General features: G+C 38.7%; 1 protein-coding gene across 15 annotated transcripts in view; it reads right to left on the reverse strand.

Moving 5' to 3' along the window:
- ncam1b (neural cell adhesion molecule 1b) overlaps positions 1 to 16,257 on the reverse strand; it is a 79,269-nt gene that overhangs the window by 25,079 nt on the left and 37,933 nt on the right. For 9 of the 15 annotated variants that reach the window (XM_026193417.1, XM_026193424.1, XM_026193422.1 and 6 more), the window contains 8 exons: positions 13,621 to 13,695; positions 12,797 to 13,006; positions 11,606 to 11,749; positions 10,420 to 10,557; positions 9,925 to 10,042; positions 7,011 to 7,171; positions 2,944 to 3,086; positions 1,689 to 1,712 (listed from right to left, as the gene is read on the reverse strand). In XM_026193417.1, coding sequence (XP_026049202.1) covers positions 1,689 to 1,712; positions 2,944 to 3,086; positions 7,011 to 7,171; positions 9,925 to 10,042; positions 10,420 to 10,557; positions 11,606 to 11,749; positions 12,797 to 13,006; positions 13,621 to 13,695 — 1,013 coding nt within the window. The remainder of the gene's footprint in view (positions 1 to 1,688; positions 1,713 to 2,943; positions 3,087 to 7,010; positions 7,172 to 9,924; positions 10,043 to 10,419; positions 10,558 to 11,605; positions 11,750 to 12,796; positions 13,007 to 13,620; positions 13,696 to 16,257) is intronic. The other 6 variants (XM_026193420.1, XM_026193432.1, XM_026193423.1 and 3 more) reach the window with 1 other exon arrangement.

A 16,257-nucleotide genomic window follows, 5' to 3' on the forward strand; every position in this document is an offset into this window, starting at 1 on the left:
TTGCATAAAAATCTGATATGAGTAATGATTTTAAAAAAGAAAGAAAAAAAGAAATGAAATCAGCAGATAAACTAGGGAGCCGAGGAGCTGAAAACACATTAGAATAAACTGCTAATTAATTCTGTCCTTTCATCACCACCACAGATCTACATCTGTACCGGTTTTCTGACAAATACAAAAATCTCACATTATTAACAGAAAAATGCTTCCCTTTACATCCTTTTTCAATTCACCGTGTTCACCCCAAATGAATGTCATGTCATTTGTCACACTCATCCTAGATGAAATGCAGCTGTTGTGATGATTACAGATAGCGTGGCGGATGGACATCGGATGAACAAATAAAACAAGACAATTAAACAATTAGCAGCCGTTTCCCATTCATTGAAAGCCCACCATAGAAATGATTTCCCCTGCTCAGAATCACAACTACGAGGGAAAATCTAACCAGTATGCATCTACGTGATTCGGTAAGGCTGCTAATCATTTCTTTGAAGACGGCTGTGAACAGACACCACATATAAAAGCATACCATAGGCGGCACCCCAAAACACACTGCCACCATTGCGCAGCTGGCCATCACGACATGTGTCATGTCAACAACTACACAGTGCAAAATTTGTGGGTAATGCCTATTATAGCCCATTGTTTCCTATGTGTGTTGTTTATTTATTCTGCCCTGCACCTGTAGAGTCAATCTACACTGCTACAGTATAGCATGACTGTGGTCAAACTGTGGGATGTAAGCCTCAAGACCACAATACAAGCTGACCTGTCATTGACAAAAGTGGAAGCCGATGGAAATTTATTCTACAAAGCAAAATTTTGCTCAACACTGGGTAATAGGACAGAAGTAAGAATCGTTACTATGTGGTGCATTCATGTACGTCAATCTGTGTAGGTACAAAAAAAAGGGGTGGGGGACCGTCATGATGTGCGTCATATGGTGGCAGTGTGTTTAGCACTTGTGAGTGAGGCTCCACTCAAAATATATTTTTAAATATCAAACAATCTGGTGGTTTGACAGGTGGCTGTGAAATCTTCTACTTTCACAGTGAACAGCTGCTGCAGTCTGCTCAGTTGCAAGGGACTCCAAAAGTGACCTGTTTTTACTGTTGAAAACATGCCCATTAAATCTCTTCCTGCAGTTCTATGATTATTCTGTTTCAGTCATGTTTTACCTTTGCTGCAGGGTGCAAATGTTTGATACCCAAAAGATAGACTTTAGGTGGAGCACTTTTACCCTCAAACTTTGAAGTGACACTGACATAAGTGTTAGACAATCTACAATCTGATGGAGATGACAGACAGACTGAACCGGGCTTGAATCCAAGCGACCTCATGCTGTGATTGAAAGTGTGAAATGATCAGGAAAAAGCGACACAGAAATGGCATTTCCCTTTTATTATCTTATTAACCAAATTTTCAACTGATCTCGTGAGATAAGCTCTGCGCACTTGCTATCCCGAGAACAGTTGAGGTTTTCAGGCAATATTTGGAAAGCATGCGGCAGTCAAATCAATTTCATGAACTCTGATGAGATCATTCCTTGGGGTTTTTCAAGAGGCAGCTGGGAAATTTTCAATAAAAAGGGATGATTTGATTTCAGTGGGAGTTTTTGTCATATCTGGAGGCAAATTTTACAACACTACTCCACTACATTTCTGTGCCACGCGGATTTTTCCTACCTGATAGATCCTGTTTAGATGTGCCTGTAGGAAAAAAATGTAGCGCATGTAATGGACTGGCTCAAGAATTTCTCTATGAGCTAGAAGCATTAGGCTCAAGCATTTTCCTCCTCATTACCTCCCAACTGTAGCAACACACCAAGGCCTTGGAGAGTCAGGCCAGGTGGGACATAGATGTATGAGAATACAAATCAAGTATTCACTGCTTTTGATGGTTTGCACATGGAGTAATGCAGAAGACCCCAGAGAACAAACTGGAGTATCAGGATGTAATGGAGGGTAAGAAGCTGGCTCTTGACCAGTGCAGAGCCAAAACAAATTTAAAAGATGGCAGCAGAGTATAGACAAATAACAATTTCATATAAATCAAAATAACTTTTCAATCACTGGCATGAGAAGAATAATGGAAATAGTGATTGAAAGTGCTAAACAAACACTTGAACGTTCAAGTGCTCGTTCAAGCAAATACAATAGAAAACGGGCAAAGTTTAATTATCGTGACTTTTCTGGGAATGTTATAATTAGGTTTCTGTTGCTGATCTTCGTGGCATTTGAGAAATCTCAAGTCAAATCTGAATCTACTCCATATTACTGACTGACTATAATTGAGCTAATTACAGGAGATCCACTGGGCCATCTCAAAGGAACTGCTAATTTAGGGTAAATAATTAGCAGTGCATAAACCTTGTTGGGGGCATTCTGCAATGAAACTGCAAGCTGAGTCCCCCACCTGCAAGTAATCAATATACCACTTCAGTTTAGGTTAAAGATATTCAATTCCTCTCCTCGAGACACCGGTGTCCTGCAGGTTTGTGTTGCTCCCTTGTGGGTACGACCTAAGTGTGTCCCAATTTCACATCACCCACAATAAGGTATAGTAAAAAAACAATGTACTTTTTCCATTTTGTACACAGAGGAACAGATGCATTAAAAGATAAAGATAAAATTGCAAACTGTAAAGGAAATAGGTGTCTTCGGGCATTATCGTTTTTCTTATTAGTTTTATTCATCGCTAATTTTTTGTTATGTCATTTTCTCTTAATAACATAGGAAAAACTTTAAAAAAAATAGGGGTTAGAATATATTTATAGTATGCAACTGGGACACAGACTATATCAAACTACTTTGCACCAGGTGCAGTTCATTAACTCCAGAAGGAAAAATGCATACAGGCACTCACGGACCAGGATCGAGTGCCTAGGATACATAAGTATCTTGCTACTACTGTTCACTCGCCTCCCTGTAATCATTTTACCTGCTCTCCTTCTGTGAAGACATGACCTCCGTAGCTCCAGGTAATGGTGGGAGTTGGGTCCCCCGACGCCTCGCAAGTCAGGGTTACCTGTTCTTCCATCTCGGTAGCAGTCTGGTTTATGATGTATGTGATGTTAGGTTTGACTGTAAAACAAAAACCCAACGTCATCACACCTGCTCCATATAACAAGGCAGCCAGGTGTTACAGCCACACGAGTATTATAAGCACAAGAGAAACTCTAGATTTGAAATGAGTTCAAAGAGGGGATGAGGATCAGTAGTTGACAGGTAAGGGGGATTTTTATGGCAGTAAACCTGTATTTAAGCTTTCCCAGTCCCAGCAGCAGTTACGCTGTGATAACCATGTGTGCCTCCAAACGTAATTTGTGTAATAACTTATTTAGCCTATCTCAAAGGAGCCGGCTTTCATTTTTGTTTACATTGGAGACAACTGTCAAGTTACACTACACTCGAGTTAACCTGAAAGCGCAGCGGGGTGCTGCAACGGTGACATGAGCCGAGCAAACGGAAGTGCTGTTTACGAATCAGTTGAGCATTACTTCGTGCTCCCATCTTTTCTATTCCGCTCCAAAAAGGATGAATGCATGGATTATGCAATATGCTGAAAAAGCGCAGCCCCAGACAGGATCGTAAATATAATTTGTAACCTGCCGCCTAAGAAAACAACTGCGACTTGGTTTTAACTGCTATGATCTCAACTGATAATTATTAAATGAACAAAGAAGCAGCGTTTAAGAACTTGTACTTACAGCCACGACTGTCAAAAGGCAGTCAGCACGATTCTGATCATAGCTTTTTAAATAGACTGCATGAGCTATTTAAAGCCTGATCCATTCCAATACTTTATCATAAAAACATTAGGTACATGGGTTTTACATTCAGAAATGTTAAGGAGCTATTTGCTAGGCTAATATCATTCTATGTATTCCAATTTCCAAAGGCTCGTAAAACTGATTTTCTAAGATTCTTAGTTTAAGCTTTTATGTCACATAAAAGCATACCCTAAAGTTAGACTGGTTTTGGTAATTTAGTATAGGTACACTTCAGTTTTATATTAAACAGCTGATATAAAAAGGAGCCCAAGAAGGGTGTTGTTTTCGGGTGGAGAACATGGGTGAAAGGACAGGCTTGGGGCTCTGGTGGAATCAGTGCATAAGTAGCCATGACCAATATCTGCCTGAAGACTAATGTTGAGAGTAGTTAGTAAATTGGATTGGGTAGCTTGCCCTCTATTGCTTGTATTTCACCCTTGCACCTGTTCTGGCACACGTATTAGTGTTCATCTGTGGATTTACAGCTTTACAAATAACATGTCTAGCATTTTAAAAGGACGGCTGATGCCAGGTGGATGAAAGAGAGACAGAGGCCAGCTTTTATAGGCTGTAAGACCCAGATTAGTTGTATTAGCTGATGACCCAGCCCCCAACCTCCCAAGGCTAGCGCAGTGGTTGAATAGTTAAAATAATTAATTTATATGCAATTGCTTTTTCTAAGGTTGACAAAAGATACGATAGAGAATTTAAGATGAAACTACACTATCTCTAAGATATAAACCAAAGAATGTCAGGTCAAAGTCAGCCTCATTGTCAAAAACCATATGTACAGATCATACACAGGAATTTGAAACTGCAGTGCTCCCACGCCTCTTAATGTTACACTAAAACAACATAAAAGATAAAAAGATGTATTGTTGCATCAACTTTTAATTTTTACCTTTATTAGCATTGCTGCATACTTTAAATAAAATTGACGAATGAGAATCCTAAGAGCTGGGAATACAGCAATTCCCAAAAGGAGGTTGTAAATTTCCCTGTGCACACGTTTTTTAAAGAACTGAAAGAAATCTTTATACATGTTAGCAAGAAATGAATGAGATGGAAATCACAGTGCGATGATCTGTGCCATTTGTCAAGCAGGTTGTTTTTTGTGAACACTCAGTGTTTCAACATGATCTCATTTCTTTTCACTAAGGATGGTCTACTGTATCTTCAGCTAAGCACTGAAGCATCTGTCCTTAGTATATAGAGAACCTGACTAGTCCTCCTTGTGGCTAACACAATGCTTCCAGGGATCTACTCTAGAAGCTAGGTTTGGAAAAAACTGAGCCTGTTAACGAAGAGATGAGGGAAACGTTGGCTTTTCTGTTCTAGAAAAGAAAAAATCGACTGTGACCCAGTAACAGACACTATGAATCTAACCTGCTCACTGACAAGTTTTCTTCCACAAACTTTGAGATTCCCTCTGATTTCTCCCTCCCACTACATCTGAACTAGCTGACTGACACTTAATCTCATTTCCTCATTCAGTCACTTTTAAAGAGCATACCAGAACAGACTGCAGCTCTGCAGTCTTTTCTTAGTATTTAGGGCATTTATCTTTTTACAAATATTTAAATCCCAGTTCATCAGTTCATTATTTTCTGTGTGTAAAATGCACAGATTTATAATCGGTGATTTATTATCAGCTTAGAATAAAATCTATGGTTACATCTTTCAAACTCTGTGACTCTGTGGACATTAAGGCAGCTGTCAGGTTGTCAGTCAATTCCCCTGCACTAAAACGTTTACTGTATGTTACTGCAGCAATCATACTTTAAATAAACCGTATTTGTATAAAGCTTTAGACACATAATATACTGATCATTCATCAATCATTTGTCACAGTGTAATCTATCTCACTGATGAAAAGATGTCTGTCATAGAGATGATGTGAATATTTGAGTGAAAATGAGCCTGAAATGACTTTAACACTGAACTAAATGCAGTTTAAAGGAACATTTTAAAGGCTACTGACATACTGATTGTATTCTGATTACAATTCATGCTGAAATATGTTGACATGTTGAAATGCAGTCATTAAATTCTGTCAAGAAATATACTAAAGGGTACAAAGTCTGAACATAACTGACAAATTTATCACTAAAAGCACACTTAGTGTGTCTAACTAATATCTGATCCACAAGAAAACAAATTCTTATATGTTTGATTCATATGTTTGTCGTCAATTTCTGCCACCTGCTTTTGTCCCCGTCAGGTTACGGCTGAATAATTAGATTTACTAGATAATTAATTTCTGATGTAAATACTGGGTTGGATTCCAGCTTCATCTAATAAAAAATCAAGTTATTTAAGTTCAAGGTAATTAAAATGACTTTTTTTTTTTTTTGTCCCGCACCTGTTTTTCTGTTTTTGTTGTTTTAAGATGAATGGCACGGTCTACATTGAAACACATTCATAATTCTTGGTCCAGTGGATTAAAATGGAGGCTCTGCTCTTTGTTTACCCATTGTAAATGGTAAATCTTGGTATTGGAGCATCACTGACGATGGCTTACTAAAATATACTCACAACTGATCCAGACACATTACTAAATACAATGTTTTGATGGATCATCCAGGTGAGGAAGACTGTTTACCTGGACGTTCTCCCACTGAAAACGCTACGTCCAGATGAACAAATCAACTTTTTGGGGTTACTACATACAACTTCCTCCAAGAAAGATCCTGTGCCACCACAGAAAACGCAGGATTGTAGCTTTTGCTAAACGGAAGTAAAGAAACCAGAGCTTTGTGGAAATATTTCACAAAATAATGTCTTAAATGATGGCAACATACAACAGTCATTTACTAACTCTAAAGAATAGAGCTATTGCCACTTCTCTTGATTTGAAAACTAAACTCCCTCGGCTAGTTCACTGATAAGGTACCAAAAGACTGGCACTGATACTATAATTGGGCTTTAAATTATGGTCACTTTGAAGTGACAAGAAAACCTAGTGGGCAAAAACAAAGGGGGAAAAAAGGAGTTTAGAGATTTCAGCTGAGCTCATCCCACTTGGCTTGCTCTCTAAATCCTTAGGCTCCATCCCAACATGAAACAATCACAACCCACACCGACACACCGTATTTTGAATGCCTAAGAAAACAGACACAAAACCGTACTATTGTTCTTCTCCCACCTACATACACATATACCTCATTCCCACACACTTGGAGCATTTTATAATTCCACTTTCGTTCATGTAAATACACAAAACAATCTGTCTTACCAAACACTTTCAGACTGAGTTCCTTTTCAGTTTCTCCAGCCTTGTTCTTGGCAATGCAGGTGTACTCTCCTTCATCCAGTTTGGTAACATCCATTATCGTCATTTCTGAGCCATCTTCATTAAAGCTGTACTTCTCTCCTGCCTCAAGGTTCACTTCGTTCCTGTAGAAAAGGCGAGTGTTAAACCCTGTATCCATTTATCCACACAAATTTAAGCACTCTTCTTCAGCTGCAACATTTTCAGAGATTTACTTTTACCAGGATTTCAAATTTCATCATCCTTCCATCTAAAGAAAATCTAGTTATGTACATCTATAGACAGACCAATAGTAGTTTCATGATCACCAAATTACAAAGTGAAATTCCAATGTTAAAAAAGCATAATATTGTTTGGCATTCTTTGGCACTCCTTTTGACATTTGTTGTTTACATTCAATTCTACAAAAACATCTCATTTATTTTTATTCCAGCCTCGTAGAGTATAAATTATTAAAAAAAGGCCAACTTTTGGCTCTTGAATTGTCTGCTCTTTGTGACCCTGGATCTAAGTTTTGTGCCGAGTTAACAGATGAACAGGAACAGTTTAACAAAGCAGGAGCCTATCAATGGCTCTGAATGGAGCCATTGATAGGCACAGAATAATGTGGCTATTGTTGTCATGCTAGTCTTCATGTTTCACTGTTTACATGCTCCTTTGATATCCTGTGATTAAGTATCCTACTGCAATGAATAAATCAGTTAGTAGAGTATCCCAAATAACCTAGAGTGCCCTGCATGCACATAATAGTTACTTTGACCTGTAGGCTGGTCTGAGGTAGTGCACAGAGCCAGTAGCATTCCTGTCACATTACTGTATAGATATTTTCATGGAGACTGGGTTTGACTATTCAGATAACTGCATGCTAAAGTCTTTAGACAAGTACTGGATGGGAAACTCAATCCAATAAAGCATTATCATATAGCTTTTCTCTGAAAGCAAGGCACCCAGCAGCCTATATTTAGTGGGCTATTCGAACTACAGGTTAGTGATAGGGGAAGGGTTGAAAAGTGTGCAGTTGCCACTTCTAACACATTATACAAATTATACTGGAAATTAGTCATTTTTTGTTAAAAAAGATCAATGGAAAAAAATATGTTCACTTATTTTCAAGATGATACAAGCTGATATTTGGTCAGTACACATACAAACTATGCAGCTCATTATTTTTGATTAGCCCTGCCTCATTAGTCTGTTGCTGCCAGCTTTTATCTCTCCTGACGCCACGTGTAAGTCATTTGTGGTGTTTACAACAATTGCCTTTACAGAGCCGACACCCGCGATTTTAACGAAATGGTTCTATGAATTGAAATGTTGGTCTGGCAGTTGGTTATTCCCGCATTCACTGCAGTTCAGACAGAAATATGTATTTGATTGCTGTTAAAAATGTACTTTTGTTCAGAATGAAATGCGTCAATAATTATTAAAAGAATTACCATAGATTTTTTTTTTTTTTACATGCACGTATGTAACCCCCCAGAATTAACCGTAATAACTTGCTACATGTAAAACTGATGACACTTCCATAATTATCAACTTTGCTTTTTGTTTAATGTTTATTAGCTGATGTTAGCACAGCATCCAAGGGTGTCGATGTGGACATTTGTCAGCATTTAGCTCAAAAATCTGATGTAGCTGCTTATGCTATTAGGTAAGTTCGGCAATTATATAAAATTAAACTCGATTAACTGATTTGTTTAAACTTTAACAGGGTTTAAATTAACTAACTAACTAACTTAAGAAAATAAGTCATCTTTACAAGTCATCCTACACTTGCCTGCCACTTTGTTAGGTACATCTGTTCAACTGTTCATTAGTACAACTATCCAAATAGTCAATCACTGGCTCCAGCGCACTACATTTAAGCATACAGACTTCAACAAGATTAAACAACTTAAACTGAACTCAGAATGGTGAAGAAAGGTGATTTAAGTGACTCCAAATGTGGCACGGTTGTTGGTATTAACCAGGCTGGTGTGACTATTTCAGAAACTGCTGATCTGGGATTTTCCCCCTCAACCAACTCTAGGGTTTACAAACAATGCTCCGAAAAAAAGAAAATATCCAGTGAGTGGGAGTTCGTTGGGCGAAAGTGCCTTGTTGACGCCAGAGAAGAATGGTCGGACTGCTTCAAGCTGACAGAAAGGTAAGAGTAATCCAATTAAAAAGACAGAGGCAATAAATGCAGCAAGTGATGAGCCACAGCAGCAGAAGGCCGCACCGGGTGTCACTCCGGCCAGCTAAGAACAGGACACTAGAATAGAAGATTGCCAAAATGTCGACTGGTCTGATGAGCCTTATTTATTGCTTCAGCATTAAGATGGTAGAGCCACAAATTGATGTAAACAACACAAAACATGAATCCTTCCTGAAATGTTTAGGCTGATGGTGATGATCTAATAGATGTGGGTAATATTTACTTGGCTGCTTAGTACCAGATGAGTATTATTTAAAAACCTCAAACTACCTGAATAGCTGACAATGTCCATCCCTTTATGACCACAGTGTACCCAACCTCTAATGTCTGCTTCCTACAGAATAACACCATGTCACAAAGCTCTGATCATCTCAAACTGTTGTTGTTGGGTTTTTTGAAAATGACAATGAGTTCACTGTGCCAAAATGTCCTCTAGAATTTAATTCAACAGAACACCTTCAGGATGTGATGGAATGAGAGATTCACATCATAAATGTACAGCTGACACAATTTGCAGCAACTGTGTGACCCCATCATGTCAGTATGGACCAAAACTGAGCTCTGAAGGCAAAAAGTGATCTACGAGTATAAATCACATCAATGTCCAAAGATGCAAATGCCAAAAAACAACAATGATAATAACAAAAAGGTATTTACTGTACTTGGTTTTATTAGGTTTACCTTGTCCAGGTCACCATGGGTTCAGGATAACCATCAACAGCACAAGTCAGGATAGCCGGCTGCAAAACGTCTGCTGTAGCATTTACCTCTGACTGCCATATCCTGATTGTCGGGAGCACTAAGGTACAAAGGGAAAAATAAAATAGGCAGACACATATGCAGAATATAGTATAGCTCTAGATATAAAGAGTGCAAGTGCAAGAGAGAGCAAGTGAGAGGAAAACCAGAAACAGAAGCAGTGACAAATTCAAAATACTTATTTTAGACACACTCATTTGCTAGGCTCAGAAGTTACAGGAAACAGACTTCATTAGCATGAAACATCTTTGATACACGGTTGCTCTGGGCAACTGTTTCCACATTGATGTTGAGCCTGGTCGCCTCTAAGGATCTACAGCTTATTTAAGCATCACGGGACACCTGCCACACACAAAATATTCAGACAAGAACAAAAAGGAAGAGGAAAAAGCGTGAGGGGACGAGAGGGTCGCTAACCATTCACAACGACCTTGATGACACGCAGATCAATCTCGCCGCGCGCCATCAGGCGACCCTCGCAGGTATACAAGCCCTCATCAGTCTTCTTTATGCCACGGATTTGAAGGTGATTGTTGTTCAGTACTTTAAACCGAACTGGAAGGAAGCAAAAGGTAATACATCTTCAGGTATGCATATTTGGCAAGTTAATAACAGCAGTAAATGCTACATGATAAACAGCTGTTAGCAAAGAAGTGAGTAAGGCATCAAAAAAGAAAACTATCTGAATCAACTCAGCTATAAAGACTTTGTTTAACTTAAGCATTTTAACACTAACATCTTAGTCACTGAAATGTTTGGTGACAAAAACTGGAATGTCATTTTATTGCTCATTTGATATTACCTTAACTATCAAATTTGAGGCCATATATCCAACAATCATTTTACGAGCTCCAGAAAAACAGAAGAGAATCTAAGCAAAGCCCACATGAACTCCTTCAGTCTGGGATAAAATGTGAACCGAATAAATGTAGTCACATAATAATCAAAAATACTATTGCAACCCACACATAAGCGCATGTTATTATTTTTCAGTGAGCAATAACACTGCCGTACACATTATTATACTGCTCAGTGTCAAGGGTGAATAACAGAGAGTCAATTGTATTTTCAAATTCAAAATCAAATTAATTTTTCCCTTTCAAAGCACAGGGTGAATCCCGGAGAAGAATGGCAACAAAAGCAGTGGATGACTCATTTTATGACTCAAACACCAGGATCTGTATATGCATATATATATATATATATATATATATATATAAAAAATATTTCGTTGGCTGTGTGTTTTTGTTTATGTAGTGCATTTTTACTACAGTTTCCATTTTGCCTTATAATCTGTTTTTGTTTTAATTTGGCTGTTAACATAAGTGCAACACTACAATATCACCGAGTTACATCTTGATAATGTTGCGGACATCTCACATTTTGATTCACCAAACTGCAGCCATCAACATAATCTCGTGGCTAACAAACAAAATAAACAATAAAAAAGCAAGCTATAACATCCTGAGAAGTAATGGTCAGTATGGCTGAAATCCTCTTATTCCCTGCTCATTAATTCTGAAATTTGTTCACCTTGTTGTTCTGTGTTATAATCAACTGAAAACAAACTGAAATATAAATTCTGCATTGTTCATAAACTTACCATCTTTTTCCATCTGTATTTTCGCTCCTTTATATTTCCAGAGGACAGTGGGTGGAGGTGAACTAACAACATCACAAACAATGTTGGCATTGTCTCCTTCAGTAAACTCTTGGGGTGAGGGTGCGTTTTGAAAGGTGATTTTTTCTGGAATAAAAAAAGAAAAGCACTATATTCACTCAGTGACATAACGAGGTTCATTAAAGCTTTCACTCTCTATGATTGCCCTGCTATGGCACTATGTTTTAGTAAAACACTATCTTTAAAAGTAGTGCTGTCTATGCTAATAAATCACAACTGAAAATGATCAAACTGAAGGAATGCTTAACATTTTTTACCAAAAATCTCATTCATTTTATTATCACCCTAAACAAGCTCCCCTGGCTCAAGTTACCAGAACTGAAGCAATATCTAGCCAAGCCATTTCTAAAATTGACTGGTTAATGGAATTTGCTGGAAGCTTTTTAGAAAGAAGCAGAACTGCTACCTGACAGACTTCAGCAGGACACAAGTGACAGAATTGGATTCCGAACTGGAAAGCTATAGAGCTATCTCATCAAGGCTTAACATATGAAGCCATTTAGCTGTAATGCGCAGCTCATTTCTTGAAATGGTCGGTAAAAGTTTAAATGTAAAGTCTGCTCCTGTTAAACTGGCCGTCTGCATGGGGCAAAAGCAGTTATAGGTTATCTCTTATATGGCTTGCAAGCTGTAGCACTGAACTAACTATGCAAACTGCTGCTGGTACTGTACAAATGTTCATTCACAGGAAGTTGTGATGTTTTGTACACTTCTGTGCACAACATTGTGCATTGCTGTTAATATGGGTGACCACTTCTAATAACATCCTGAAACAGGCCCTGAAATAACAGAAAAGTTCTGTTTGGAAAATAATTTCATCTCTGACGGACAATTGCTGATGCTTGGCATTCATGGAAAATAAAATCCATTACTCACAAGAACTGCACAACAGACAGGATCATTAAGCAGCTTTCTAATGGTCTTCCGACCGTTTATTGAACTGATGAAAAATCCATCCTCACTTGAAAAGAAAGAATAATGTGTTGCCCTTGAGCAGTCAATAAAATACTATGAGTTCAATGAGCAGGATTCTTTTTCTTCTGTGTTCACACCACTCAGTAATTTGGAGTGTGTACCGTATACTGTGGGGTGGGGCGGTGGGGGGAAACTTACGGAAGATCTTCACTTTGACTGTCGACTCCGCTTGCTGGTCTCCATTGGTAGCGACACACTTGTATGTCCCAGCACTTTCCGTCCCGGCTTTATACAGCGTGAGGGTGGAAGATGACTCATCGTTACGGGTTACTGTTGTGTCTTGTCTGTTCGGCTCTATCCTGTCCCCGCTTGGTCCAAACCAGTCTATGTGCTTGGCAACGCCTACAACTAAGACAACAGACAGAACAGAGCAGTACATAAGAAACAGGTATCTATAGGGTAACACATTTCAAATCAGAGAAGTCAGCCACTGCCCACAGACTGTACATTGTAGGTGGTTCATGCTCCTGCAAGGAATGAAGCGTGTGGTTTATGCATTTTAGCTGTGTCTAGTAACTAAGACATCAGAAAATGTTATATGTTTTCAAGGTTTGATGCTAAACAAACAAACCAAAAACAAAAGGACACTTAATCTCATCATTCATTGATGACTGATTGATGAATGTATGATATACATTCAAGTAACCGGAAAACCACTTAACATAAAATATGAAGGGGGGTGTAGTTGTCCACTTTAATCCTGCAGAAGAGGAAGTGTGGCTGATCAAGCAATACTGTGTATTCGTACCACAAACATCCATGCATATTTATCCATACACCTAACACATGGATAAATATGAACTGATTCCAACAGAAACACAGACCTCTGCTATGTTTTGTCTAGTTTAACCACTTTAAACTCATTTTTTGCAAAACAGTCTAAAAAGTGGGTGAACTGTTAAGGTGCAGTTTATTAAAAAAGTTTAAAATATATATAACTTGGAACATTTTGATAAACTTACCTTCACACACAAAGAATTTGGACTCTCCAAGACTAATCTCACCGTGGGTTGGTGTGATCTGTACTTCCAATGAAACTGCAGCAGAAAAACAAACATACAATACAAAATTAGAATCAACCCACTAAGTGAAGCGCTGATTAAGAATGCTTAACAATGTTTCAACACTGAGATGGAACAATTATTAAAACAGGAAACAGGCTAATTAGATGCGCAAATGTCTGCATATCAATGTGTTCCATCTATATGCAAAGGCAAAAGCAATCACCTGCAGGCAATCAGAAATACGACTGTGGGGTTCTTTAAAAATATATTTTAAGGTCTTCGATTTGCTCACGTTAAGAGCAGCACTTGAGTGTATATCTTACTTCCTCCAGAACCGAGAGTGTACCTTCAATAGCACTTTTAATTTCTACTGGAAAGGATCCAAAGACTTGCTGGAGCCAGCATCTATCTACACTTTACTGCACTTTAAGGAATATGCTTCAGTTTTCTGCCACATAAACCTGATATTATCTTTGTACATTCGTCCATATTTTTTTTACCGAAACTTAAAATGCAGTACAAACAATAAAATCAATCAACATGCACATTCAGAAAACAACAACAATGCCAATTTTGGCCCTAGCAGACATGTCACCAAAAATATGGACATTTCCTATGCCTCTGTTTCCTACAGTCCTCCTGTCCTATCAAGAGAAATAACATCAACACAGCAATGCAAATATTCCGCTAAAATTCAGCAGCTGGAACCAGTGCTGTGCTCCCAGTGTACCTTGAGACGAATTATTTTTAAAAGACTATTTAATTTTTAGAAATGACATCGTCTGGCAAGATGAATGTAATGCCTCTCAGTGATAGCCTGCACTTCATCAAAGATTGTCAGATAATACAAATCTCTTTTTCATCCAAAGAGAATGATGCCTTGAAACATTTTGTACTTAATTAGAACAAAGTGTGACTTGCTTCCTGCAGAACCTCCCAAGGGGGCACTCAGGGTTCCAGTGGATGATTAAGAATGGTGTCGAGATTGACCTGAAGTCCCACTCTATATCATGCATGAGCAATACTGTGTGGCTGTGTACCAAACTAAAGGTCAAGGCAAGAAGGTCTCCATAGGGACATCGATTGACACGGGAAAATAGCACAGTTAGTTACTAATGTAAGTTAATGTCTGGAGCTGGCAGAATTATTTCTATATTGTCAACTTGTGGAGCAAACAGGTAATAACTGATTTTATTTTAGTCAATTTGTTTCAAGTCTTCCCACAAAAGCGACACATCCCATCAAATGTGAAGTACAGTTCAAGGTTAAACAGTTAAAGGTTAAAGAGATTAAACAAAACCCAACAATATTGTTGTATTATGTTCAATTTTCTCACGTTCAAATGTGATATTCACCAAACGGCCGTTGTATCTGCAACAGAATTCTGTTTGAGGCACCAAATACAGAAGGAAGAACTCCTTAAATATTACAGACATGTAGCTTATCAGATGCACCTACATATACATATGTAGGTGCATACAAGTGTCTATTATCTACATACACATATATACATATACATACACACACATATACATACATATGTAGGTGCATACAAGTGTCTATTATCTACATACACATATACAGTGGGGCAAAAAAGTATTTAGTCAGCCACCGATTGTGCAAGTTCCCCCACTTAAAATGATGACAGAGGTCAGTAATGTGCACCAGAGGTACACTTCAACTGTGAGAGACAGAATGTGAAAAAAAAATCCATGAATTCACATGGTAGGATTTGTAAAGAATTTATTCATAAATTAGGGTGGAAAATAAGTATTTGGTCACCTCAAACAAGGAAAATCTCTGGCTCTCACAGACCTGTAACGTCTTCTGTAAGAAGCTTTTCTGTCCCCCACTCGTTACCTGTATGAATGGCACCTGTTTGAACTCATCATCTGTATAAAAGACACCTGTCCACAGCCGCAAACAGTCAGACTCCAAACTCCGCCATGGCCAAGACCAAAGAGCTTTTGAAGGACACCAGGAAAAGTATTGTAGACCTGCACCAGACTGGGAAGAGTGAATCTACAATAGGCAAGCAGCTTGGTGTGAAAAAATCAACTGTGGGAGCAATCATCAGAAAATGGAAGACATACAAGACCACTGATAATCTCCCTCGATCTGGGGCTCCACGCAAGATCTCATCCCGTGGGGTCAAAATGATCATGAGAACGGTGAGCAAAGATCTCAGAACCACACGGGGGGACCTGGTGAATGACCTGCAGAGAGCTGGGACCAAAGTAACAAAGGTCACCATCAGTAACACACTACAACGGCAGGGAATCAAATCCCGCAGTGCCAGACGTGTTCCGCTGCTGAAGCCAGTGCATGTCCAGGCCCGTCTGAAGTTTGCCAGAGAGCACATGGATGATACAGCAGAGGATTGGGAGAATGTCATGTGGTCAGATGAAACCAAAGTAGAACTTTTTGGTATAAACTCAACTCGTCGTGTTTGGAGGAAGAAGAATACTGAGTTGCATCCCAAGAACACCATACCTACTGTGAAGCATGGGGGTGGAAACATCATGCTATGGGGCTGTTTTTCTGCCAAGGGGACAGGACGACTGATCCGTTTTAAGGACAGAATGAATGGGGCCA

Source organism: Astatotilapia calliptera, chromosome 14, assembly GCF_900246225.1.
Source record: "Astatotilapia calliptera chromosome 14, fAstCal1.2, whole genome shotgun sequence".
In the NCBI taxonomy this organism is placed as follows: Eukaryota; Metazoa; Chordata; class Actinopteri; order Cichliformes; family Cichlidae; genus Astatotilapia; species Astatotilapia calliptera.